Here is a 24,986-nt window from a genome sequence, read left to right as displayed (position 1 = left end):
TTCTACACCTTATTGATCCATTCTGTAAATCTGTTAACCTTGTGATGGTTGTACATAATATAAAATTGAATATTCATCTGTAATTTATGCCCTACTCTTTTAGCTTTGCATCCTCCAACAGAGAGATGAGTCAGTGATCAGTTTTGGCATCTGATAAGCCATAATTCAATTCAAATTGAATTTATTAGCATGACATAAAGTAGTCGCACCACTTACTGCTAAATTCATAAATAACCTGGACAGTGGAGAGAGAAGAAAAGAGCGCATATACTTGTGTTCGTCTGCACATAGTTTTTGATGAAATTGACGAGTAGAGGAGAGGGGGGGGAAAGTATAAAAGTATCGATCCTATTGGCTCTAGTATCGATATTTTGAAACGTAACGTAATATCGGAAGTATCGATATTTTGGGATCGATCCGCCCACCCTTAATCTACTTTTGAAGAAACCACCGAAGTGTCAACAACGCTTGACGTCACACGCTGCGATCACGTAACCTCATGGCGGTGGTCAAAAACAACTACGGTATATGAAAGCCAGGGTTGCCAACTCTCACGCATCTGGCGTGTGACACACGCTTTCACTCTCAATCTCACGCTCTCACGCTGCCCAAACTATTCTCACGCCAAAAACAAGAATACGAAGACTAGAAACAGTTTCGAAAACTTTTGTCACGTAGTGATCGTCTTCTCAATAGAACATCTTTGATAATGTCTTCTGGCCAATCAGAATCACGATAACGGCGTGGTGTTGTTGCAGGAAGTCCCGACGGAGAATACTTTTGTGGTAGTACATCTCTATACATCGATACAACATTACGTGTTGATAGAAATCAACACGTAATGAAATAAGACCCCACGGTTTGATGATTGATAGGTGTGTGGGCTGTCTTTCATTTTGACACACAGAACAATGGGGGCTATCCACCCATATCCACAATGTAAAGTAATTCACACAGCCTCTTCCCTCTTCGAGGAGCAGCAGGTTCAGCTTTCAGAACAAAGTAACAAAAAAATAATATGGCATTCATTTTTTTAAATGTGTAGTAATAGATTTATTTATTTTTCTTCTCAAGAGAGTACCAGAATGTTTATTTTATGTTAGGATTTTAAAAAATCTCCTGGGGGAGAATCCCCCCAGACCCCCCTGCAGGGGTTGGGTTTTCAGCATGTCAACTCTTTCACCTGTTGCAGGATTGGCTCCAGGTCGCCCTTTTTATTTACTACAAGACAAATGTGCCTTTTTATTTCATACAGTTCAATTTGGATTGAGACAGGGAAATAATCTAAACCTCACGCATGGCGTTTCACTGTCGGGGGGAGCGTGTATGTAATTACATTGCAAATACTGATTTAAGCCCCACCACTGTATGGGTTAGCCCTACCATAGATTACCCAACAAAAATACTCTGGAGCGCATGCGCAGATCTAAGATCCAGTAGAAATGATAAAAAAGTAAAAGTCTGCTGCTTATTGTTCTACTAGGCCAACATAGAGTCAAAGAGTACAGTATATGAGAGTGAGAGTGTGTTAATTAATATATTTGGCAGTTTGGAGTAAGTCTGTAGATTTGTTTGTGTGTGTGTGTGTTTCATGTATAGGCCTCTCACGATAATTCATTTTGTTGGATACATTTTCCCGGAAATTATTGCGATAAACGATAATATTGTCGGCACCGTTGTATGACCATTTTAGACCACTGACATAATGATAATATATAATAATAATTCAAGTACATCCTTTCAAACTGATAAGTCAATTAATTGCTTATCGCGACAGGCACACAATACAACAGTGGAAACAAACATGTTTGACTTTCATTAGTGAATGAAACTGTGTGCCCTTTATAGTCTGTGTCCATTATTGTGTATTTGTATATATTGTATATATATCCTATATATATGCTAAGGTCCCGCTGCTGACACGATAGCAGTCATGTCGTGCGCATATGTGTAATTAAACCGAATTAAACCCATGATATCACAATCTCACTCCAGCCAGGTACCCAAAGTTGGCAACCCTGTGAAAGCAAACAAACGTGTAACATTAACACTTACCTCTCAACTGCTCGAAGTTTGTGTAACATTTACATACATGGTTTGGGGCAATTTTAAAGGTAATTCGAGAACGTGTTACCAGCAACAAGCTCCAGCAAATGTCACAGTCCCTCCGTCATTTCTTGACTAGCTGCTTCGAAGATAAATTATGTTGCTTTCAAGTGCTGTTGGAAATGTGAGACCATGAACACTGTGTGACGTAAACAAATAATTGTACAACATATTAGTCTGTTTTTGTCATTTTGGGGTGTAACCTCACACAAATGGGCCATATAGGTAAAACACTAAGACTCTGTGGCTAATCCCCTGCTTTGGTTTGAATGGATCCGATACCTGAATAAACATAGGCCACTCGAAATGTCTGCCCAGACACAGTCAGTGGTACACTTCTTGCCCTCCCCCATACACTCTTGGATGTGCTTGGCCTTATCTCAAACACCTAAATCCCCATGAATACAATTAACCCCTTCCCCCTTCTCTCTTTACTCCATCCCAACTACTCTTGACCATTACCTTCATTAGCATGAACACAATGGCTAAATGGAGAAAAGGCAGTGAGCAAAAACTCAAGTCAAAAAGCTGATTTCTATTCTTAACATGCTGGCTCGGTTTGACATCCCTTTTTGCACATTCGGATGTGGTTACACTGATATTGTTCTTTATCTTTTGTACAGCACACATGTACACATGAATTCACTTGGCAAGGCCAGGTGTGTCCTTTGGGTCATAAACTATGATCATATACGGCTGACTTCTGTTCAATGAGTTAAACTGCCCAATTTATCTCACCCAGATAATCAAATCAAGATGCAGTCGCTGAGGCATGAGATTAGAAGGGCTTGCTGACTTGGAAGGAAAACCAATTGACTTGGGGGAATTAAAAATGTGTTTTAAAATGTAAGATATTGTGGAGCATAAAACAAATGCTGGCCTTAACAATTTGTCAGACATGGCCTGTGTTAATGAGCTGCCATGAGAAAACGGCATTAAATACCACATAATGAGAACATTTCAAGCAGGACTGAAGCAAAGGGATGATGCTTGTCGATGGTTTATTGTTATACAATTGAACAGCACATATTTCTTTAACCACTGAATGAATATGATGAAGGCTGCAAGTACCAACTTAGAAGATGTAATTGGGGGAAATAAATACAAAAAGGTAAAAATAAGAACCTGTAATCTATATGGTAGTCAAAAGTGTGTTTGTCTATGTGGAGACTGGATGTAAGACTGTGAACAAACATAGCTTATAAAAGGCAAATATTCCCCAATATTAAAAAGGAAACGGGTCGTTTTGGAATGAAGGATAGTACAAAAAATAAAATATCTTCATTTATATTCAGCATTCAAGTAAAAAAAACAAACATGTAAACATCTTTCAAAAATAGAATTGTTGGAAAATTCAAAATGAAACCGAAGGTGCATGATGCTTAGGAAATACATTCAATACTGTGATGGGAAGAATTTCAGTGCAAATACAGTGTGAGTGACAAAACCCGTAGTTCCTATAATGCTCTTCAACAGAAGCAAACATTCATTTGGAGAAAACCACCTTAAACTTTGGTGCAAAAATGTGTGAATACATGCAATAATTGAGTAAAGAATATAAAAACACTGGAATCCTGTTTACAGAGATATGAGACAACTCATCTTGTATAACAAAAGCTGACTGAGGGAAAACAAAATTAAACAACCAGAAATCTCCCAGATCAATAGCAAAGGCATCAGCAAAACAAATCATACATTTAAGCATTAACAATGTTACCACAATGAAAATTGAAAAAAAGACCCTGAGTACAATGCTTAGCAAGGAATAAAAGAAAAACGGCTTCAAACGAAATCCACTAAACAACAGCTTTGAACTGCCTTTTGCCTGGAGGGCGTCATGCAGGGTTTAAACTGACCCACGACTCAGTTTCTTTTCACACACGTGCAAATGTCCACGAGGGAGGAATGAGCTGTGTTGGTGGGGCACAGGAAGGACACAATGCATTTAAATGCTAAATCAGTGTGCTTAACATTCTTTGAGAACATGAAACGATGAACAACACCGGTAGGTGGTTGGTTTACAGTGAAATGCACAGTGTTGCATGTGAGATTTCCTGGGCCAAGAAGTTCTTAAACAGAGCTCTTCATGATGCTTCTGTAAGAACATTTTAATTGCACAAATGGTTACCCTTGAACCAGCGACACCCCGTGATGCAAAGCTCGCTTCCACATGTAATATGTTGAGCGTGGGGTGAATGGGAAGTAAGACCTGAACTCTTTAAAGGAGGGGAATGATTTCTCCTCGAAGCGTTGCTGCAAGAACAGCTTAGCCTTGGCTTTGAAGTTGGCCAGAGCCACAACGTCCATCGCAAACATCTGCTCATGCACGGGGGCCTTGCTGTGAAAGATATGTTGTGAATGTGGGGCATGGAAGGAGGGTATGGGGTTTCTTTCTAGATATTTAGGACTCTCGACAAATGGGAACACATTTTGATCTATTTTTATCTCCATGATTTGTTTTTCTGGTACCGTGTTCTCGATGATCACGGGGATGTCGACCTTATCGTTCTGCATGACGATCTTCTTCTTGCCGGTCTGACTGTTACGCCAGAGCCAGTAGAAGCAAGGGGACATGGATGGGAACTTGAGCTTGAACTTTGTCAGGGAACATCTGGACTTCTGGACATGCAGCTTTGCAGCATCTCTTAGCTGTTTTTTACTCATGTATGCTAGCCTGAAACTCCTGTATTTCCGCCTGCTGATTCTCATTCTGGGAACGAAAGCTTGGTTGAGGTTAGGCAGAACCTGTAACAGACTTTTTGGACTTTTGTCGGCATCGGAGCTTTCCTCACTGCTACCTGTGCTTCCTTTGTAACCTCTGTTGAACATCAAGGCTTCTCTCCTCCAGTTGTAGTAGGTTGATCTGGAGATCCCGGGGAAATTACTCTTGAAGATCCTGAAGGGGAAGGAGGCATTCATGGCAATGCAATTTTGCAGACAGCGCTTTGCTTCCTGCATGTGTGCTACATTCTGGGCCCGCTCCACATCCAGTTTGCTCAGGCCGAGGCCAAACATACTGGCCAGGCTGTCTTGGTGGTCCAGCTCATCATGCTTCGCTTCAGGCGAAGACCAGGTGTCTTGCTCTGTGCTTTCTCCAGGACTAATCTCTCCATTCGATGACGTTGTGGAGAAGTGTCCTCCGGATTTCAGCAGCTCGTGCTTCCAGTTGTAGTACGACGACCTGGAGATTTCAGGGAAAAACTCTTTAAACTGGTGCAGAGGAATGAGCCTGCCTTCCAAGTAGCAGGCTTGCAGGAAATATTTTGCCTCATACCTGGCTGCTGACTTTTTGCAGTGCTCCTGCGTTTGCCTCTTCCAGCGGTAGAAGGTCCTCTTGGTGATGTTGTACTTGTCCTTCAGACCCGGGTAAGAAAGCTGCAAGTCCTGGTTCAGGAGCTCCTCGCTCTTGGTAGGCGAGACACTCTTCTCACTGTCAGGACTTCCAAATGTGAGGTCACATGTCTGGACTAGTGCCACAAAGTGGTTAGGCTTGAACCCTGAGTCAGGCTGCATCTCGCCGGACCACATGATGTGGAGGGTTGCTGGCTCACAGTTTTTAGGCCAGATCCTTGGGCGAATGAGGCGGTTGAAATAGGGTCGAATCTTAAGGTTGAACATGGGGTAGATCGAGTAGATTTTAAATTGCAGGACTGAGGACAGGGCGTACACATGCCACATGTTGGCGTAGGAACCGGGGAAGCAGGAAGCTTTGACATCTGCATCAAAAATGGCCTCCAAGACAGTTGCAGGCAGGTTAAGCATGTCCTCAGACTCTTCAGCGCAGAGGCCAAAGCGAACAGCCTGCAGCATCACTTTTGAATCAATCATCCCAGACAGGTAGTATCTCTTCCACAGCACCATTTCCAACACTGTTCGTACCTGTGGGGGACAACAATACCAAAATATTAAGCGTGCATGTAAAAACAGTCTGGGGCTTCCATAAATTCGTTTTTCCGCATGTCTACAGAGTAGATAGTGGTGGTCTAATGGATAGTGAGGTGGGCTGAAGATCGGAAGGTTGTGAGTTCAAATCCCGCCAGGAACACCACCACTAGTGTGCCCTTGAGTAAGGCACTTAGCCCTCAGTTACTCCAGGGAGAATGTCCCTGTAATTGGAAGTCGCTTTGTATAAAACCGTCAGCTAAATGAAATGTAATGTAAGGTAAAAGAAGTCTTGACACATATAATTGAATGGCCATGTTTCATAACAGCAACAACTATATCAATCATCCGTGGCACAAATGTTGCTGTACAATTTAGACACATTTCCAATACTTACAAGCAAATTAATTTGCCCTAAAACCTTACAATTTAAAACACTTTTGGAAAAAGTGTTTTGACAAAAAAGTGCGTGTTAAAAACAAACATGACTGAATACAACTGTTGTGATTATATAGTTTGATGATGTTAAACATGTTTGACAACTTGAAATTAATCATTATTATTATTTACAGATTATTAACCACCACTGTTCACCTGTAGCTCCAAGCTAAGTCCAGTGTGGCCCACCAACTGCATGCTAACAGCATCAAACAGCAGGTTGCCCTCTCCTTTGCAGTTGAGAGGCAGGAGGCCCATGGGAGCATCGGCTGGGTACAGGCCTTGAGATGTGTAATCCACGCCTGCCCACTCAGGGAAATCCTGACAGGGGACCTCGGGGAGCAGGAAGGGAGCGAGGACCTGGTCCACCTCCAGGGCCACTCTGGTCAGAGCATCCAGGCCGGAGCTCTCTGTGGCCTCTTGCAGCTCCCCCAGAACAGAAAACACGACCTCCTTCCTCTGAATCATAGCTGGGGATCTGATGAGAGCAGGAGAGAGGAAAGTGGAAGTCAAGGACAATGGAGGAGAAGAGGGAGCTACTGAGTAGAAATGAAGTCATTTGAAAAAAATCGAGAATAGGCTTAGGAAATGAGTGCAAAATTAAAAATGTACAGTAGAAACGATTATGTAAATCTATGCAAATTCAAACAACAGCTGCAGCTTCATCAGGGTTCTGGGATAGTTGTGTCTTATTTTGGTAAAAATAAACACATCTGATATGTTCTACTTCTTATTTCACACGAATAATTCACATACAGTTAAGAAGTCTCTTTGTAAACGTTTTGTTAGGCCTCAACAAATAACATTTCATTAAAAAGACGTGTCATTTGAGTTAAGTCTGTTTTTATCATAAATTATTGTGTTATTTGAAACTAAACTAAATCAGTTCCACTCCAAAATCATTGTCACAAGGCCTACTTTAAACTGCACCATAATTGCGTTGTTTTACGCAATTTATTAGCCTGTTTGTGTCCCCTCTTTACCCTTACTCAACTAAAACTTCGATATTTACGCTCAGGTAAAGTTACCAAGTTAGCAACCATTAAACAGAACATAAAACACGCATGTTGATTCAAAACAACACTTTACTTCTCATTATTCGTAACGTAAAACAATATTGCAAACAATTGTATTCCTACCTGAGCGTCCAGAGATTATAACAACAAAAAAAGGAGACTTAAATGAAGTCACGGAGGGTTTCACAGCTGATACTGTTGATCTCTCTCTGGGAGTTTATTCCATTGTGTGCGTGCTGCCTCAGTGTCCTGTCCTCCCGTGAGCACTGGAGATTTTGGGAGTGATAAGCAACACCTCCCTTCAGGAAATTGTTAATCGTCGATTCGCTTTTTTGTCTCTGCGTCTATAGACACCTCCTTCAGTCCCTCCCCCTCCCCTCCTCCCCCTCCCCAAGTAGACTGCAGCCAGGGTCAATTTCAATGTGAAATGTTAACAAAAGCCAATGTGTCAGGAGCCATCAGAACACAGAGGCTGCATTGTAAGTAAACAGGTATCGGTAATGTTAAGCTTTAACAACACCTTTATGCTTTTCCTTTGCCAACTACAAATGTCAACAGTTCAGTTTCAAGGTTATTTGTAAAGAAAACTATCAGGGACCTTTTTGCCTAATAAGTATAAACAAATGTGGATTAACAAACACAATGGATGCTTACTTGTAAGCCTACAAATCCTTCATGTTATGATATTGAACAGTCATTTTGTCTTAATTAACTTGCGCTTTCTTTTACACTATGTGTCTTTATTCCTACGTATTCACTCCAGAGACTGTTTAAAAGGGTCCGTTTGTGGATTGGAGTGGATATGTGCAGACAGGGTGTGGACATGAGCTTTACTAGAGGAGAGGAGGGCTCCATGTCTGATGCTTGTTTCTCCACTGTATCACTTTTAACACCTCCTCTCCTGCCTTTTGCAGGATTTCAGTAATCAAGGCCTTTTGTTCCACACACGCACAACAATCCCCAGCGACTGTCCCCACCCCCACTGTCCCTACTGTAGACCCCCACACACACACATCAGGGGACTGCAGCATTTGGCCCCCACTGATCTGTCCACTCCAAGCACTTGGCAGACAAGCTGGTGCCTGAGTTCACTGGGGTTCAAGGCTTTGACCTGAAGCTTATCAGCTATTTGGACAATGTGTGAGTGTGGAGGGGGTTGAGGGGTTGAGGGGTTACAAAAGAACAGGCACAATTTCAACACTTTGATTTGTATTTCTGAGATTGTAAGCTGAGATAATGCATAGACACCCACATGTTAAAGGATATGATAATGTGTGTGTGAATCAAAACTCCTTTCCTGGTTGATAAAGAGCTTCCTCTCATTTGTCGTCTTTGACGTGGCATTTTTTTGTAGACTGTTGAAATACAAGCAGCGATATCACTGTTACATTTCACATACCGAAAATGTTGAAAGGAAGATTTTTGTAAGAGGTCAAAGAAAGTGTGTGAACATTGCATCAAAGGAGCGGAGAGGTAGGTCACACTGAAACCATCTGTACAGCTCCCTTTTTCTTTTAAAAAGGCCGTGATTTCTTTGTAGCTGGCATTAAGAAGACATACCAGTAGCAGAGGCTTTTTCACAGTTTGTTATTAATAGAGATGCTTAAACATAACTGTATCACAGTGTCCTTGTAGAAGTGCTTTATATCTGAAATACACAGTAGTCTCATGATTGTAAAAATTAACTAAGTATGTGTATGAGTTAAGGCACATTTGATGCATTTGTATACGCTTTCAAGCATTTTAAATCTCAGTCTGTTGCGCTTTGCCTTCATCGTCTATTCATAACGTCCCAAACTAAAATCAGAAAAAGGCAGCCTGCATTTTCATACTTTATAGCCTTTTTTGAAGGATGAAATCCGGAAAATTAACACATTCAGAAACTAACCTCCATTCCTATCCTGGTACAACCTCTCCACTGTATTTATCTCCCCCCTTTCTTGTCAATGTTTGTGTCACCATCTCTGTAACCCCCTCAGACCCTTGGCTGTATCCAATCACACACCTTAGGTGTGTAGATTAGCTGTGCTGCACTGCACTGTGAACACAGTAGTGGGCTGGCTGCAAGCATTTAAAATGCAAATAGGTCAACACTGGGACCGGCTCCGGCAGTCTCTCACCTGCTGTGTCTGTGTGTCTGCATGTGTGTGTGTGTGCAGACAGGACTGTGTGTGTACTGGCAGGGGAAAGTAGAAAGAGTTTAGACTGACTCCAGCTCTACGCCATATGTAATTTAGTGTGTTTGTACAGGCAAAATAGCAGTTTTGTGTCCAAAATGAAGTGCTGCACTGGGCTGGGTATAGGATACCTCTTGTAAGTTCCTCTACCTGGTTTTGACACCAATAAATAAACAGTTCTCTAAGGGAAATCTGTTCTAATGGAGCATTTATAGTAATGTGGCTTATATTGCTGTATTCAACCTCAGTAACCAGCTTTTCTAAGACTCCAAATAAGATTTATGAAAAGTTACTGCTAGCTCAATAAAGGCAAAGGGAAATGTGAAGATATTTATTTCATTGTGTTCGTGACCTATATATTATATGATCAAACCATGCAGGAAAAATAATATGACCAGACTCAAAAGTGAACACATATCTTTAAAAATATTTAGGTACATATTCTTCTCTCTCGAACTACTGTAAGGTGTTGTTCTATAATAACTGCAGACTTACAGTATATAGCCTAGTGTGTCATCTTTTGATTTATTAAAGATCTGAACACATGCTTTGCAATAAAACCCAATAAAAAACACCATTAACAATAACTGGAGTAAAGCATAGTACAAAAACACATGGCAGTACAGTGTTTCCCCTTGGATGGAGTCATAGCAGCGGTGCTAAGGCACGCGAGCCCAGCAAAATGTGAGCGCGGAGCGCGTGGATTTTTTTAGTGTGTGCACATGCGAAGTGCGCCCAGCCAATATGTTTCTACAGTATGTGTCTGCCAGCACAAGAAAGGCTCTTGAGGCTCTACAGGTGTATTTTGCCAAATCACCTTTATTGAACATACAGTAACACAAATACTACAAATCCACATAACAAACAATCAAAATAAAATCTATGCAATTTAATTATTTTAACCTGCTTTATTTGGGGGTGGACCTCACGGGAAGATTTTTTTTTAAATGTTGAAGTGAAATGCATCCATCTGGTGCACTTTGAGCACAAAATGAATTTATGGATACAGCTCTCAACACTCATATGAAAGGGAGCTGTATACTTTTCAATAATCCAAACATCTTTAGAATATGATCACAACCAATAACAAATCATTTAAACTTGTTTATTCTTATCTTATGTTACCTAGTTAGTATTCTTTCTTTTTATTTATGCATATTTTACTAATCACTCCCCCTTTAAAAAAAATGTTTTTACTGTCCTGTATAGTACACATTGGAATGATTTCTTACTTTATTTTTTACAACTATATTAAATAGATAAAGGTGTGCTTTCTCTAGCTCTCTCGCTCTCTCGCTCGCTCACAGAGGCTGTGTGTTCCTCCGTGGCGATGACGCGAGCGCCACGTATTATTATTTTAATGTATAAAAGCCGCTGAATGTATCATGGGACATTCTACCGAATTAGTACAAAGTGCGGTCCCACAACAAGAAAAACTATTTAACAAAACAATTAAGTATTCAGACATATATATTTACTAAGAATATGTTATGGTCTATTTAAACACAAGGCATTAAATGATATAGTGATAAGCTTAATATATATAAAAACATCATTTATAGGGTACTTTCTATTGGGAAGTCTACATTTAAATTTCTGTAAATAACACTTAAAACATTTTTTTAAATTGTGTTCAATGGTGTATTTAGAAGATCTTTATGATTACATTCAAACAGAAGTTGGAATATTTAGATTTATTGTGGGTATCATTTTTTAATAAAAAAACTATACTCAAAAAATCATGTCCCCAGTTTTCATGTCACCACCGAAACACAAGGGGTTTTAGTCCAATGGCTGAGCCTGGTTTTTAGCCACACCCCTGCATTTTTGACAAGGCAGTGACACTGCATCCCTGTCCCTCATGGCTGAATGGCAAGTAGCTATATCCCATACTTTTGATATAAATCTGTTCCAAAATCAGAAAATTGGCTTGTAACCTTAAGAATTGTCACTACCGAACACATATTATCTTCAATTAAGTAAACTTTTTCTGGGTTTTATGCAAAGTATTAGGTTTTTACCATAGACTGTATATATAAAGGTTTTTACGTGTGTAAACCTCTTCAAAAACGTGTATGCTAGCCATGTACTTGCTAGCATTCTTTAGTTATGCTCAATTTTAGCTAGAATCATCACTACCGAAACAGTCACTACCGGAACATATGCTTAAGTTTCGGTAATTGACATGAACATTTCGGTTGTGACAAAATGGAATGGTAAGCATAGTTTTTAAATAAATATGTTTTAAAGTCTGAGAATCAGTGTGTTACTTTAAAGGTATCTTATTATACTATTGTTAGGCATATATTATAGGTCTCAGATATATAAAAAACATGTCTATGAAGTGTTTTGCTCAAAATACCAAACAGATCATGCATTCTAGCCTCATTCCCCTCTATTTCAGCCTGTTACTAAAGTGCTGATTCTGGGTCAGTAGCTTCAAACATTCACACTTCAACATAAGGCATGTTATGAGTTAAGATTAAGCAATACGATTGAGGGAATATGATACAACCTTGAGAACAAAATACTGTGGTCACTACCGAAACAGTGGATGTTTTGTAAAAAATTAAGTATATTGAGTTATCAACTAAAATGATATGATACTGATTGGTTTAATGTATGTTCAATTCCAACAATCATCAACTCTGGAATCAATAGGATCAGTATTATGCATTTTACAAAGAAAGTTTGCATTATGATTTTTATGAATTGTATAAATTGAACTTTGAAATTTGATTACAAATTCACTTTTATTGATTTAATTGTGAAAACCCTCAAGAAATATTTGTTAAAATACTATTTAGAGAAGGGAAGGTAAAACAATCTTAACAGGTTAATATAATACTTTTTTACTACAGTGTATTTACTATGTTTCGGTAGTGACCATTTTTGGTAGAGGAAGGACATTCCAATACAGTCTGAAAATACGATATAAAAATGTACGGTTCTTTTACTAGATATGTGTAATTTAGATATGGTACAAAATATATATGGACAAAGTTTTGGGAAAAAATATACAACATTTCAAAAAAATTCCAACCTGACTTTGGTCCAATTCGGTAGAATGGCCCATATAGGGGAAACACTGCAGTAGCACGGAGCTCAGTAACAAAAATATGCACAGCACTTTGCCGTTTGGTAAGCAGACTATTTGTATCGGACACAGGCGTACACAGTGGAATCGCAATCATGGACCTGCAATCTGTCTGGGCTAACAGGAAGAATAATGTCAGCGTAGATCACATCGTCTGCGTTCACGACCTAAAGACACACAAAAAAACACTAATAAGGAACAAAAATCACAAAATATTGCTCTGTATGTTCTTGAAAGATAATTAACTTACATTGTTTGTACTGATTGTGTAACAGGACTCATCCACCTGCCGTCTCACTAAAATAAAGATGCACAGAATCATGTTTTGGTTCAATTGTGTTCAAACTACCACAATACATGTTCAGTGATGTACAGACTGGTGTATATTTCTCAAGCATAGTTTTAATTACCTTCATGTTTGGAACAATGAAAACAGAACTTAAAGCATATTTGAAGCCAATGTACGTAAAGTGATTGCCTCAATGACCTCAAAGAACAGTTGTGCAAGGGATCTGTGTTTGTAAGTGATTGTGTATATGTATGTATGGACTAGTCTGTGCTAAGGTATGTGACAAAATGTTACATGGCAGCGCTTTCAAAATACTATTTCCATAGGTTGAGTAAGTTTAGGGGAACTTACTTGTTCTTCTTCTGTTCACAATAAACAATGAAACAAGTGCTGTCAAAACCGCACATCCCACCACTCCAACAGCCAAACCGATTGTGTTCTGGTTTCCACCTGAAAATGAAAATTACCAGTGACGTGCGGTGAGGTTCATGGCTGGTGAGGCACTGACTCTTTCAGAGTCAGATTTACAAATATTATAGCCTATTTTGACCTTAATCGAAATATTCTGTTATTTTCAAAAGCTTTTTTAGTCTGATGCTATGATTAATTTTAAACAGACCGATCAACAAAAGGATACCCAAAATCTAAATATTGGATTGTTCTTTCTAAGTAAGATCCCATTTTCATTACAGTTGTGGTCTTACCTTGACTTGAAGATGAAGTCCATGCTATCCTTCTGGACAACAATCTCTATTACTGTTTTGTAAAAGTCCTCCTTATCTCCCTCTAGTTTCAAAAGTCTAGTTTCTTTGTTGTTTGCGGTAGAATAACAGTAGCAACAAGAACCTGTGGGCTCACGTGCGCCCCCTTCAGTGCGGCAGAGGTTATGGCTGCCTCTCCTGGTGATTTTTTCATTGCCGTTGTATGATGAGACCAACGAGCCTAAATATCATATATACGTGAAATAAGTTATTTAGAGACTATGGATGGCGAGGATAAATGTAATAAAGGGATCTACAAACATTACATTGGTGACCTACAGTGAGATGGGAACAGGCATGCGCTTAGGGCCCGCTTTCCAGACAGTTTCTGTGGGGTGACGCATTCTGAATTGAGGCAGAGCTCATCTGTGCCTCACCTCAGAATGCGTCACCCCACAGTAAATGGCTTGAGCGCGCTCACAAAATAAGTGGCCGCGCTAAATTAGTGCCCGCGCTCCAGCAAGTTACTGTGGGCTTACGAGAGGCAGTGCTCGTGCCTGCCTCACTTCTCATCGCTCCCGTAGCGGAGCTCGGCAAATTTGCTGATTTTGACTATAAAATGCGATTGGAATCATACATAAATCACATTTACACAAGATCAGTGGAGACATTTTATTATTATTATTATTTAGTTTTTCTTTAATTGTTTTTCCGTTACATTGGAGTATGACAGGTGAGGCTCTGCCTCCACTGACTGCACATCGCTGAAAATTACTCATCATCATTTCACAATTCAAATAATGTGTTGTATGGCTGAAACTAGTACACAAAATCCTCATCTAACCTTAAAGGAAGAGTTTGAGAATTATTTTGAAATTGATACCATTTTCACGACAGTGCGCTTAATATAAAGCTAAAGCTAACAGGCAGTTAGCTTAGCTAACCTTGTAAGACAGGAAACAGCTAGTTTGGTTTTGTCAAATAACCTACCAGTCAACAACAAGGCTCAACAACTGAAATGGAATATTTCATTACTTTAATATTGTCTTAAAACTATGTGTGAAGGTGAGTGCTTGCGTGCAGTGAGTTTCTGGAGTCTTGTAATTATCCAGAGGTTAGGCTTTTTTATGCTAAACTAAGCTAACTTTCTCGTAGAAAATCATATTTAAATGAGAGTGGTAACAATTTTCTCTTGGCAAGTAAGCGAATAAGTGTGTATCCAAAAAAAACACCCATTTCATATTTAATTTGAAATTAACTGCAAACAGTCGATTTGAATCTTTAAAACTCAATATCATACAAAAACCATGTAGTGCCTTTTAGTTATCTTGTCAGGATTAATAGTTCACATTTTCAGGAATGTTTTTGGGTTATTGAGCTTTATTTATTTAAGTATGTTTTACAAAAAAGTCAATTTGTATATGAGCAATAATTAAAGTCTCAGATTATTACTGTACCTTGATTTTCAGGTTCTAGGTCTATGACAAGACCTCTTCCCCTCCCTTTCGGAGCTACAAAGAAAAAAACATTTGTTATTATTAATAATTTGCATTCAACACCTAGTGGTCTACTGATTACGATAAATCATACTGACCTGGGACTCGGACCCCCAACTCCACTGAAGTCTGGGCCTGTCCATCCACAAACGCTTTGCATTTAAACTTCTTGTTTCCAGGACTTTGAAGGGTGACAGTCAGAGTTATATCACAAGAAGACTCCCTTTTTATTGGTTGTTCTGAGTCCTCTTGTATCTCAGCGCCGGATTCATCCACCCATGTCAGTTTGACCTTGCGATGATGTGTATAGCAATGCCACGGCTCTAAGTAGGTGAAGTAAATGCACCGCAGCGACACTGTTTTGCCAGGCATGAGGATTAACTCTGGGATGGCTGAGGGGGTTGAAAAATGTATTTACTGTTTGTTCATCTCACAGCCTTCTCATTATCAGATGAAGTATACCATATCAACCCACACATCAGTAACACTTTAATCTTGAGAGTACTTACTGTTGAGAGGTGAAAAAACCTCTGGCAATTGTTGGCAGCGATGAAGTCCAACATCCTCCGCTGTGATTTGCAGAGTGCATTTTGAGTCTTCTGATGTAGCTGTTTTGATCCCTCCATCACTGACAATAGCAAAGTAATCACTTGTTTGGCTACTGTTGAACTGCAATACAGGAAAGCAGACTAAACCTTCCTCACATGGAGAAGAACTTTGATAATTCTGTTCAGCAAGTATCAGACCGTCTTCTGCATTTACACCTGGTGAAAGAAAATAAAGAGGGTCAGTTTTTCTCCTAGATATTCCAGATAAGATAATTAAACTATCACGAGATAAGATTGTTTCAATTACCTGTCGTGATTAAAGAAAACAACAGCAGTCTTATGACAAGGTGAGCAGTTCCAGCCATCCTGTATGCAAATCTGTTAGCTGTGAAACATTTGAGATTCACTGTTTGTCAGGTTGTTAGTGCATTTGTCAACAGAAAAAGTCACTTCCTGCGTTTGCCAACATCCTCAACCTGCGTATGTGGAAAAGCCTAACTGCTATAGGTTTACTTTAAACTGAGTATAATGTTTAACAGGTTTACACATTTAAGAGCTCATGAAAGTCAGGGTTTAGTAATAGTAAATGGGGAAAACTTGCATGCCTTAAGAAGAAAAAATTAACACAAAGGAGTTATTTGGGATCATTGAAAAAAAGGGTCCCATTCTCACAGGAAATGTAAGAAAGCTGTAATGTTCCAAACCTTTTGTTCATCTACAGATAAAAGCATTGATTCTGCAGGATGAAGGAACTACTCTGACATTTTAAAAGACGATATAAAAAGAAGTTTATTGATCAGTACAGACTCTTTTTCTCCCTTTTAAGTCCTGTGAGAGGATATGACCTTAAACAAGATAAATGGATAAATAAAGATGTTAGTAATGAGCAGAGTCCAGCATCGAAGTGCAATCTTATGGGAGATGGTATTTATAATTTCAAGACAACAGCGCTGTATTTTTGAAGTCATACATATTGAAGTTCACTGATCTGGTTAAATTTAAAACGGCACAAATCATGTACAGAGCAAGACATAATCTACTTCCTAGGAAATTAAAAACATTGTTCATAGACCGAGAGGGTGGGTATCATTTGAGAGGAAATCTACATTTTAAACAACTCAAGGTCAGAACAACTCTGAGAAGTATGAGTATAACAATCTGTGGGGTGATTTTATGGAATGGTTTGGAGCAGGAGTTAAAACAAAGCACAAGCATAATTCAGTTTAAAAGGATGTACAGAAACACTTTTTTGGAAAACTATGAGAATGAAGAGAGGTGATTGAAGATGAGAAATTATTGTATATGTATGTATAAATGTAAATGTAAGTAGGAATAACTTGCATAATGACTTAAAGGACAATCATTGATCAAGTAAGGGGTGGGAATTAATAAGCATTTGCTTCCTCCTACTCCCTTTCGGACACATATGATTTTTTTAAATTATTATTATTAATATGAAGACTTTTTTTGTTGAATATATAAATATTATCGTGAATGTGGATAAATACTGTATTTTAACAATACGGTATTCTGTTTTTCACATTTGTTATTTTTGATTTAATCTGTTCGAAATAAAGATTGAAATGAAATGAACAGCGCTGTATATTTCAAATATGTCTTTTGTCTGATTGATATTAAAATAATTTTCAAGGTGATAAGGTATATAAGTAACTAAACTATTTAGTGGTACATTTAGATACAGATACATTGCACAGTGCAGCACCTTTGACCCTTGCACAAGAGGTGACGACTCACAACAGACCTCACAGAGAAAGCATTGTTTAATTTTTTCATTAGTTCTCTTAATAAGACTGATCCTTTGGGATGTTCTTGCAGTTACCACTGAACAACAGCAGAGAGCACTATAGTTTAAACTACAGTTACTGATCCTTTTTCTACACTATTTATAATAAGTTATGTCATTTTGTAGCTCCCTGTGATCCTGTCTCACTGCAAGCTACACTTGAGGTTGGGTTTTTCAAAATGATGCTTCTTTCTGAAAAAAGCTTTTCAAAAGTTACCGTCAGGCAATGTATCTCAAATTGCAATCATCATTTCCTAGATGCCAGTGGCCCATTATTCTGTTTAGTGCTGACAAATTAAACTGCCACCAGCTTCCCTTCAAAGCAACCCAAGAGTTTGATTACTTGTAAATAAATCCCAAAGCTCCTTATTTTCAATTTCTGCAATTTTCATGATCCAGTTAATTTATCCTGACATATAGGATGCTATGCTAACATTACATTGTTGACAGCCTATGCTAACATTACATTGTTGAATGCTTAAATGACCAGATGTATTAATACATCCTTGTTTAGGAGAACAACAGAATATGAGCTCATTACATTTTCATAGCCTTGCACACCAAGATAACTTGGTGCTTCATCCCTGACCGTGACAAAAGCAAACTTTTTATCTGATAATCTTTGTGTACGTTTTTTGCACATCTAGAGTAATTTGTATAATCAAGCTGTATAATACAGTGTAATGTACAATGTAGTTTAGTGTCTTGTATTGAAGCAAACAAGGAGGTGCTTAATACTTTTTATTGAGTCATTTTTGCACATCTTCAGTGACAAATCTAGACAAAAAGGTTGTGTGACTATGTTACAAAAATATCATATACGTATGTCTTAGTTCTTTTGGTAAAAATCTCCTCAGCAAATCCAACTGATCAAATAGAGACTTTAAAATTGCTTAAACTCGGACATTCAGGGAACCACACAACAACCTTAGAATGAAAAATATATGTTATACGTTTAAATATATATATTTACATCAACACTTCGACACAATCTCACATTAATAGTTACATCCTTCACATATTGCATCAGCTGGACTACACGTTAGCTGTCGAATCACCACGTTTCAGATGTAATCCACTTTACAGTCAGAGGGAACAGTCGCTGTTCAAGAGGTGGAATTATTGATTTAACTTCAACAACAAAAAACATACCAGAAATGTCCCTTTGCACTTTCATTTCTCCTCATCGCCCACAAACCAGTCTACAGCCATGGAGATGTTCAAGTTTCTCAGCAGCATTGTACAATTCAAACATTTTAATTTAAGCAAGAAATCTTTTTTATCCTTCCCGTGCGAGTACAGGTGTGTTACATTCAAAGTACTGAAAGTGCATCCGTGACTTCCTGTTCTCTAACAGCCTTTCAAAGATAGTCTTCACACACACACAACAGTAGTATGACTTGTTAAGTTAACAACAAGAGAGTTTCAGTAGCACCTACGATTTACAGCCAATACATTAGCATTTTAGTAGGGGAGCAACTACGATTTTTAACAGATTTTCAACATTCAGGCATAAATAACAGAAAAATAAACATACATGATACGGACCACACACATGCAGAAAGCAAACAAGGCCCACTCATTAACAATCTCTTAACATTATTAAGCTAATATACTAACTCGGAAAATAAATAAGCTGCAATAAAGCCCCAATCCAGAGGGGGAGGTACACCAAAGAAAAAATACCTTTTATCTTTATCTTCTAAAAATGTAAATAAAACGAAAATAAAGTGATAATGGTCTTACTAAATGAATTAGACATTTAGAAATCCCCTAGCAGTTTAAAAAGCTTTGAAAAAAGAACTGAAATGTATAAAAATGAAACAACATAATGGAACACGTGAGGTGCAACATGTATCCTGTTTCACTTCTGGATCAGGCCTTTAAAGCAGAAGCAAAGTTAAAGTGATAAATAAACTTCACATTGTTTGGTAAAACCTCAAATGCAATACAGACAAACAAACAAAAGGCCATCTCAAAATCCTGCTACGCACACTTCAGTCCCTTCAATTTCAGTGAAAATTGGGTACTGACGTGCGCTGCATCGAGTAATAGTGCTTTAGTGGGGATTAGATTGTAGCTGCTATTCATTTGGTTTAAAAGCACACAAAAGTGATAAGTTCCGCGCAAAAAAGCTCCATCTCTCTCTCGGCTCTCCACAGGATATAATTCAGTCACAAACAGGTGCTTCAGCTTCAACAAAATACAATTATTCATATTATAAGGCAGGGAAAATGTTTCCAATAAACATTAATAAAAGACAATGATATAAACACAGGTGCAGTTAAATATATATATAGAGATATCAACCTTCAGTGCACACGCTACCTAGCCACACCCTCACTTTTGTGGCTCAGTAACAAGTCTGGATCAGTGTAATACGAGAGATTTGTAAAACTGCTGCAAAATAACTTCATTTCTTATTAGAGGTAACACGTTTACAACTCTGCATCGTCAGAGGCGAGACTGAAACTGAGAAAGATAAATATACACTTATTTTCCTTTGTTTCCTTTTTAAAATGACAGACTGTTTTTGACTTACAATTGGGAATGACTGGTCTGTTGTGAGACTTAGTAACAGTAATAACCTTTTTTTTTAATGTTTGTTTCTTCTTTCCATTCTCTAGTAAAGTGCCCATGTTGAGACTTTTTGTGCAATCACAGGCTGGAGGGGTGGGCCTGCTGCTGAAGCTGCGCCTGGTGACCCGTCGGGGCCAACTCGCAGTCTTTAGATCCTTGCCCCTCCCCCCGGGAGTACATGAGGATGAGGGTGACGGTGGCGAAAGTGGTTGCGTTGACGGGGAAGGCTCTCAGCAGCGTGGAGGTGAGGCCTCGTGTGAACACCACGTAGCCCTCTCTCCTGACGCTCTGCCGCACACAGTCGGCGATGCTGCTGTATCGGTACACCCCCCCCACCCCGTCCGCCTGCAGCCGCGATTTGATCACATCCACGGGATAGGTGGACAGCCAGGAGGCGATGCCAGCCATGCCCCCTGCGAACAGCAGTTTGGGGATCATGAAGCGGTCATCTGGCTCACACCCGAGTCCACGCGTCAGCACGTCGTAGGCCAGGAAGTACACCCCGAAGCCGGGCGTCTCGCGGATCAGTGTGGTGACCATGCCTCTGTTCACGCCCCGCAGACCCTCTCGGTTGTAGATGCGTACCAAGCAGTCCAGGGAATTCTTGTACAACTTCCTGGAGGACTTCTTCTCTCCAGTACCCTGCAGCTGCAGCCGGGTTTTAGCCAGCTCCATGGGGCAGCAGATGACACACTGGATGGCGCCCGCTGCTGCGCCCGCCAGGAACTGGTTCATCGGGGTGTCGTGTCCCAGCAGACGCATGGTGTTCCCCTGGACTCCAAACACTATGGCGTTGATGAATGTGAGGCCCATCATGGGGGATCCGATGCCTTTGTACAAACCAAATAACTGTGCAGGGTCAGAGACATCGTATTAGACAACATGTGTTTACACAACCAAAATCTTAAAAAAACAACTAACTGTAGGGTCTCTAGATTAAATGCAACAGTTGTCTTTCACTTACATTACTCAGTTAATGGATAAAACACTGGTTTAATAATTGTTGAGGTCATATTTGGCAAAAGAACATTGCTTATCATGCAATGTTTTCAGAGCATGGCTCCAATGCTAAAACTAATAGAAATAGAATCATAAAAATACGGGTTGTGCACGTGTAAAACTCTGACATGTTTTACTGTGTTCCTATGTCAAAAAACTTGCAGATGAAATCTAGCAGAATATGTTCAAGTGTAAACAACACATGTAGCCTACTTCATCGAACAATTTCTGTCTTTCTGTAATAAAGGTGCCTGCAGTAAACGTGAACAAAATGACCTGAAGCTTCCAAAGCAAAGATCCTGAGAAACGCTGCTCCTTCAGTTTACCTTGTCACAAAATATGTTTTTCACCACCACCATTCAACAGCTCCTAATAGATATTCTGACATTTGGAATAGAAAATCCTGTGATGTAAATATACTCCCTGGGCTAAAAATAACTGATCTAATTGTTAACAAAAAGAAAAAGATCACAATGTTAACACCGAAAGTGACATTTTTTTAAAACGGGAAAATCAAAGGACAAGTCTGAACCCCCACCTAGAGTATCCAAGTATCCCACACTTAGGCCTCACTAATTAAAGTTCCGTCTTAAAATGAAGAGTGACATAACTCTGCTCTCAGTTCACTCTGACCTCACTACCTTTAAACAAGTAGAGGCCACAAAGATAGATTATGTCTAATATAAGTTAGCTGACCTAGAAGACACTGTGTATATAACCTAACCATAGATACTTATCCGTTATATTACAGCACGCATTAGAATTAGATTAGCATGGGAAATAAAACCACGTACCGTCTCCTGCCGAATGATGGACTGGAAACAGTGAAAGGTCCCACGGTACAGAGGCTTGTCCACACTCTGGACCTGCAGCCTCACCTGGAAAACAAGAAACATCAGTCTGTTAAAGCCAGAAAAAACACAGGTATACATACATATGTTTAAAGGTACAGAGTATAGCCTAAAAAGGCTTGTTATATAACTCGGTAATAATAAACAGTATTCTGATCAAGAAAAAAAGCACTTGGCCCACCTTAACCGTGTCAAATGGGTGTCCAACCAAGACTCCAGCAGCCCCTGCAGACAAGAGAAACAACATATTTAATCACAATAAATTGTACAAAAATAGACGTAATGATCATTTTAACATCATTTTCATAAAAGAATACTAAAACTATTATGGTCATTTTTACATCATTTACATTTTCATAAAGACAATAACAAATGGTTATGATTTAAGGATTGGTACCAAATAAAGATATTTGTTTAAGTCTGTAGAATATGGTTTGTTGTCAAGCACTCAAATATTTGATTAAAAATGTTATTTTGACAAACATTGCAGCCTGAATTATTAATTATTTGCCTCATGCAATTTAAAAAGAGCAATTATGCCCACATTTGGATTAATTGTTCAGCCCTAATGGACACATTCATTCAATCAAATAGTTCAATTTTTGTTAATAAATTAATGACACCACAATTTAAAAAAAAAGTCTATTAGGCTTCAATCTTTATAATCATCAACACAGTAGGTGCCCAATGTTATCATAACCATAAAGCAAAACTTGTGGGAGTTAAATACAAAGGTGTTTCAGATATTCAAGCACACACTAACACTGGTTGTTTTGCACATCTGTCACTAAGCGTAATGTTATTTACTGCCAGCTCTGCCTTTTTACACACAGTCCAATCCTCTGCTAAGTCTTTATAATGCTTTATAACACTTTTTCTGATAACTTTAGCACAAACACATCAGGCCTGTTTAGTTCTTGGCCTATTTGACTCGTGTTTGAAGGCCAAACCTCTTGCTGCTGGCACTGTTGTGTAATTTTAGAGCGTTCCACCATCTCCTCCAGGGTAACACTATATTATCACCCTCTAAACTTTATTTGGAGCGCCTGTAAAAGTTACATAAGCTGTGCTTGTGAATCACATGCCCAAGTTCTGATGCCAGATTGGGCTTCTGATCTCAGTCTACATTGAAACTTGATTACAGTTCCTGGAAAGGCCACAAACAACATTAGGCTTTAACCACAAAACAAACAAAGAATCTGAACTCAATCCAAAATAGGACAGCATTTGGGTTTTACAGGCAATGTGACGATCTAAATTTGCCTTAATTGAGATATTTTGCCAACAGTTTCATTTAGCTACTGGCCCACTGTGTCACAACAGTAAACAAACCACAGGAAGCTTATCCGTCATAAGCACCTGCTTTTTCACCTGATTTATTTGTGAAAAGGGCCAATCAGGAATGAGTCCCAACTGTAATCCAGGAAAAGAACACAAGCAGGCGTGGGTTTGACACAATGCTGATCGGTCATTGACCTCATTGCACTGCTCTGATCCCAGTGCTGGGAAAACAACCGGACGAGGGTGTTTAATCATAGCTGCTAAAACTGTTTTATTTAGTGTGTCACGAGCCAGCTTTGAATGCCAAAGCAAGCTGGTTTAAATGTCAACATCAGTGGTTTCAAATGTAAAGCTTTCGTTTTGACCAAAACAAGAACAAAGTGATCCTTAGTCAGCAGCAGCAAGCTTCCCATTTCCCTGAATTGTACCACACTGAGAGGGGTGGGATGTGCCAGGAAAGTCAGTGTTAAGGAAAGAAAGCACAGGATTGATCTGCGGTTTGGGGGTGTGTAGATTCACGTCATCTGCATATGGTGTGTGGAAACTTTAAACAGCCAAGCCATCTTAGCGTTAAAGCTCAGGTTGCACTTATGTAGTGTTTGCATGCTTGAGATTCTCAACAGGGTGTCCAAGTGGAGGGACACCAGGGAGAAATGCAGAAGGTTGGAGCATCCTTGGTTAGCAAGCACCTGTTTTTCCCATGTTAATCCTGTTGGAAATATCAGATACCTTTACATTCTGTATTCAAAAGTGTGTAACATAACTATGTATTAAGTGTTTTGCTATTAAAAACACTACTGTAGGACAACAAGGAAAATGTTCACAGGAAGTGAGCTCTCCAAAATATTGAGCTTCATATTTTCATCCTCTACTTGACCCTGGAGGTAAGGCAGAGTCATTTACAGCTTTGCTCAAAGTCAAAGTTTGCAACCAGGTCAAGTACAATCAGAGGAATTTACAACACTTGCTAAAGAATGACTTCCTGTGGTGGAATTTCAAAAATGCACTTGTAATCTTGAGATATAGTCGCATCACAATGGTAGAGATGGTTCATGTGTTTTAACTGTTACAAGAGAATAACAAATTGGTATTTCACTACATATATGTTAATATAATTCCTCACATCAAGGTTGTCAAATGTACTCATCTAACACAATATAAGTGACTCACCTCCGATGCATCCAGCAACGAAGTCCATCGTCGCTCTTCAACGTCCCCTGACAGTAGCGGAAGATGGACTAAATATGACCTACCGCTAACTGAAGAGGCTCTTAACTATTCTACAAAATGTTTTTTCCCAAAGCCTATGACTTTGTTGTGAAACAGACAGTTACAGTCACCAACTGTGTAATCTACCGTTAATAGACTAATTGACACTTTCAGTTAGCGTCTATGTTAGCTAGCGCTGGCTAGCTATGTCCTAGTCCCCCTCTATGACCTGACAACCTACAGAAGCAGCCAATTATATGTAATGTGGGTCGTATTACTAAGCTTGTCCTCTAATTATCCTCACAATACTCTCCTGTTGACCTTCTCAGTGAACTGTTCTGGCGTTTACAGTCAATGCAGACACCCTCACCGCTGAAGCTGTCTATCAAGGAGGTTTATTCTAGCACGCAAGCTAGCGTCGCCGGAAGTAACTAGTAATGGGCCGGAGTTACCGGCCTTGCTAGAGTTTCTATCCAATCCGGATGAAGAGATGTCGCCGACACCCCGCTTCA

The 24,986-nt window shown here is 39.3% G+C and overlaps 3 protein-coding genes across 3 annotated transcripts; all 3 read right to left on the bottom strand.

The window, feature by feature from the left end:
- Window positions 1–3,088: 3,088 nt before the first annotated feature.
- vrtn (vertebrae development associated) lies at window positions 3,089–7,731 on the bottom strand. Its single transcript, XM_034150382.1, has 3 exons — window positions 7,566–7,731; window positions 6,583–6,904; window positions 3,089–5,985 (listed from the first exon to the last, which is right to left on the bottom strand). Exons 2-3 carry the CDS (start codon window positions 6,892–6,894, stop codon window positions 4,231–4,233), a joined length of 2,067 nt encoding a protein of 688 aa, XP_034006273.1. The 5' UTR covers window positions 6,895–6,904; window positions 7,566–7,731; the 3' UTR covers window positions 3,089–4,230.
- A 4,915-nt stretch (window positions 7,732–12,646) lies between these two features.
- On the bottom strand, window positions 12,647–16,123 carry LOC117498529. The gene is made up of 7 exons (XM_034150683.1): window positions 16,058–16,123; window positions 15,712–15,966; window positions 15,301–15,594; window positions 15,164–15,217; window positions 13,357–13,455; window positions 12,967–13,013; window positions 12,647–12,883 (listed from the first exon to the last, which is right to left on the bottom strand). Exons 1-7 carry the CDS (start codon window positions 16,113–16,115, stop codon window positions 12,770–12,772), a joined length of 921 nt encoding a protein of 306 aa, XP_034006574.1. The 5' UTR covers window positions 16,116–16,123; the 3' UTR covers window positions 12,647–12,769.
- A 2,157-nt stretch (window positions 16,124–18,280) lies between these two features.
- Window positions 18,281–24,880, bottom strand: slc25a29 (solute carrier family 25 member 29). Its single transcript, XM_034150718.1, has 4 exons — window positions 24,436–24,880; window positions 22,166–22,209; window positions 21,928–22,011; window positions 18,281–20,983 (listed from the first exon to the last, which is right to left on the bottom strand). Exons 1-4 carry the CDS (start codon window positions 24,461–24,463, stop codon window positions 20,213–20,215), a joined length of 927 nt encoding a protein of 308 aa, XP_034006609.1. The 5' UTR covers window positions 24,464–24,880; the 3' UTR covers window positions 18,281–20,212.
- Between the last annotated feature and the right edge of the window lie 106 nt (window positions 24,881–24,986).

The sequence above is a fragment of the Trematomus bernacchii genome, unplaced genomic scaffold, assembly GCF_902827165.1.
Source record: "Trematomus bernacchii unplaced genomic scaffold, fTreBer1.1, whole genome shotgun sequence".
Lineage (NCBI taxonomy): Eukaryota > Metazoa > Chordata > Actinopteri > Perciformes > Nototheniidae > Trematomus > Trematomus bernacchii.
This window is presented reverse-complemented; position numbering and strand designations above follow the sequence as displayed.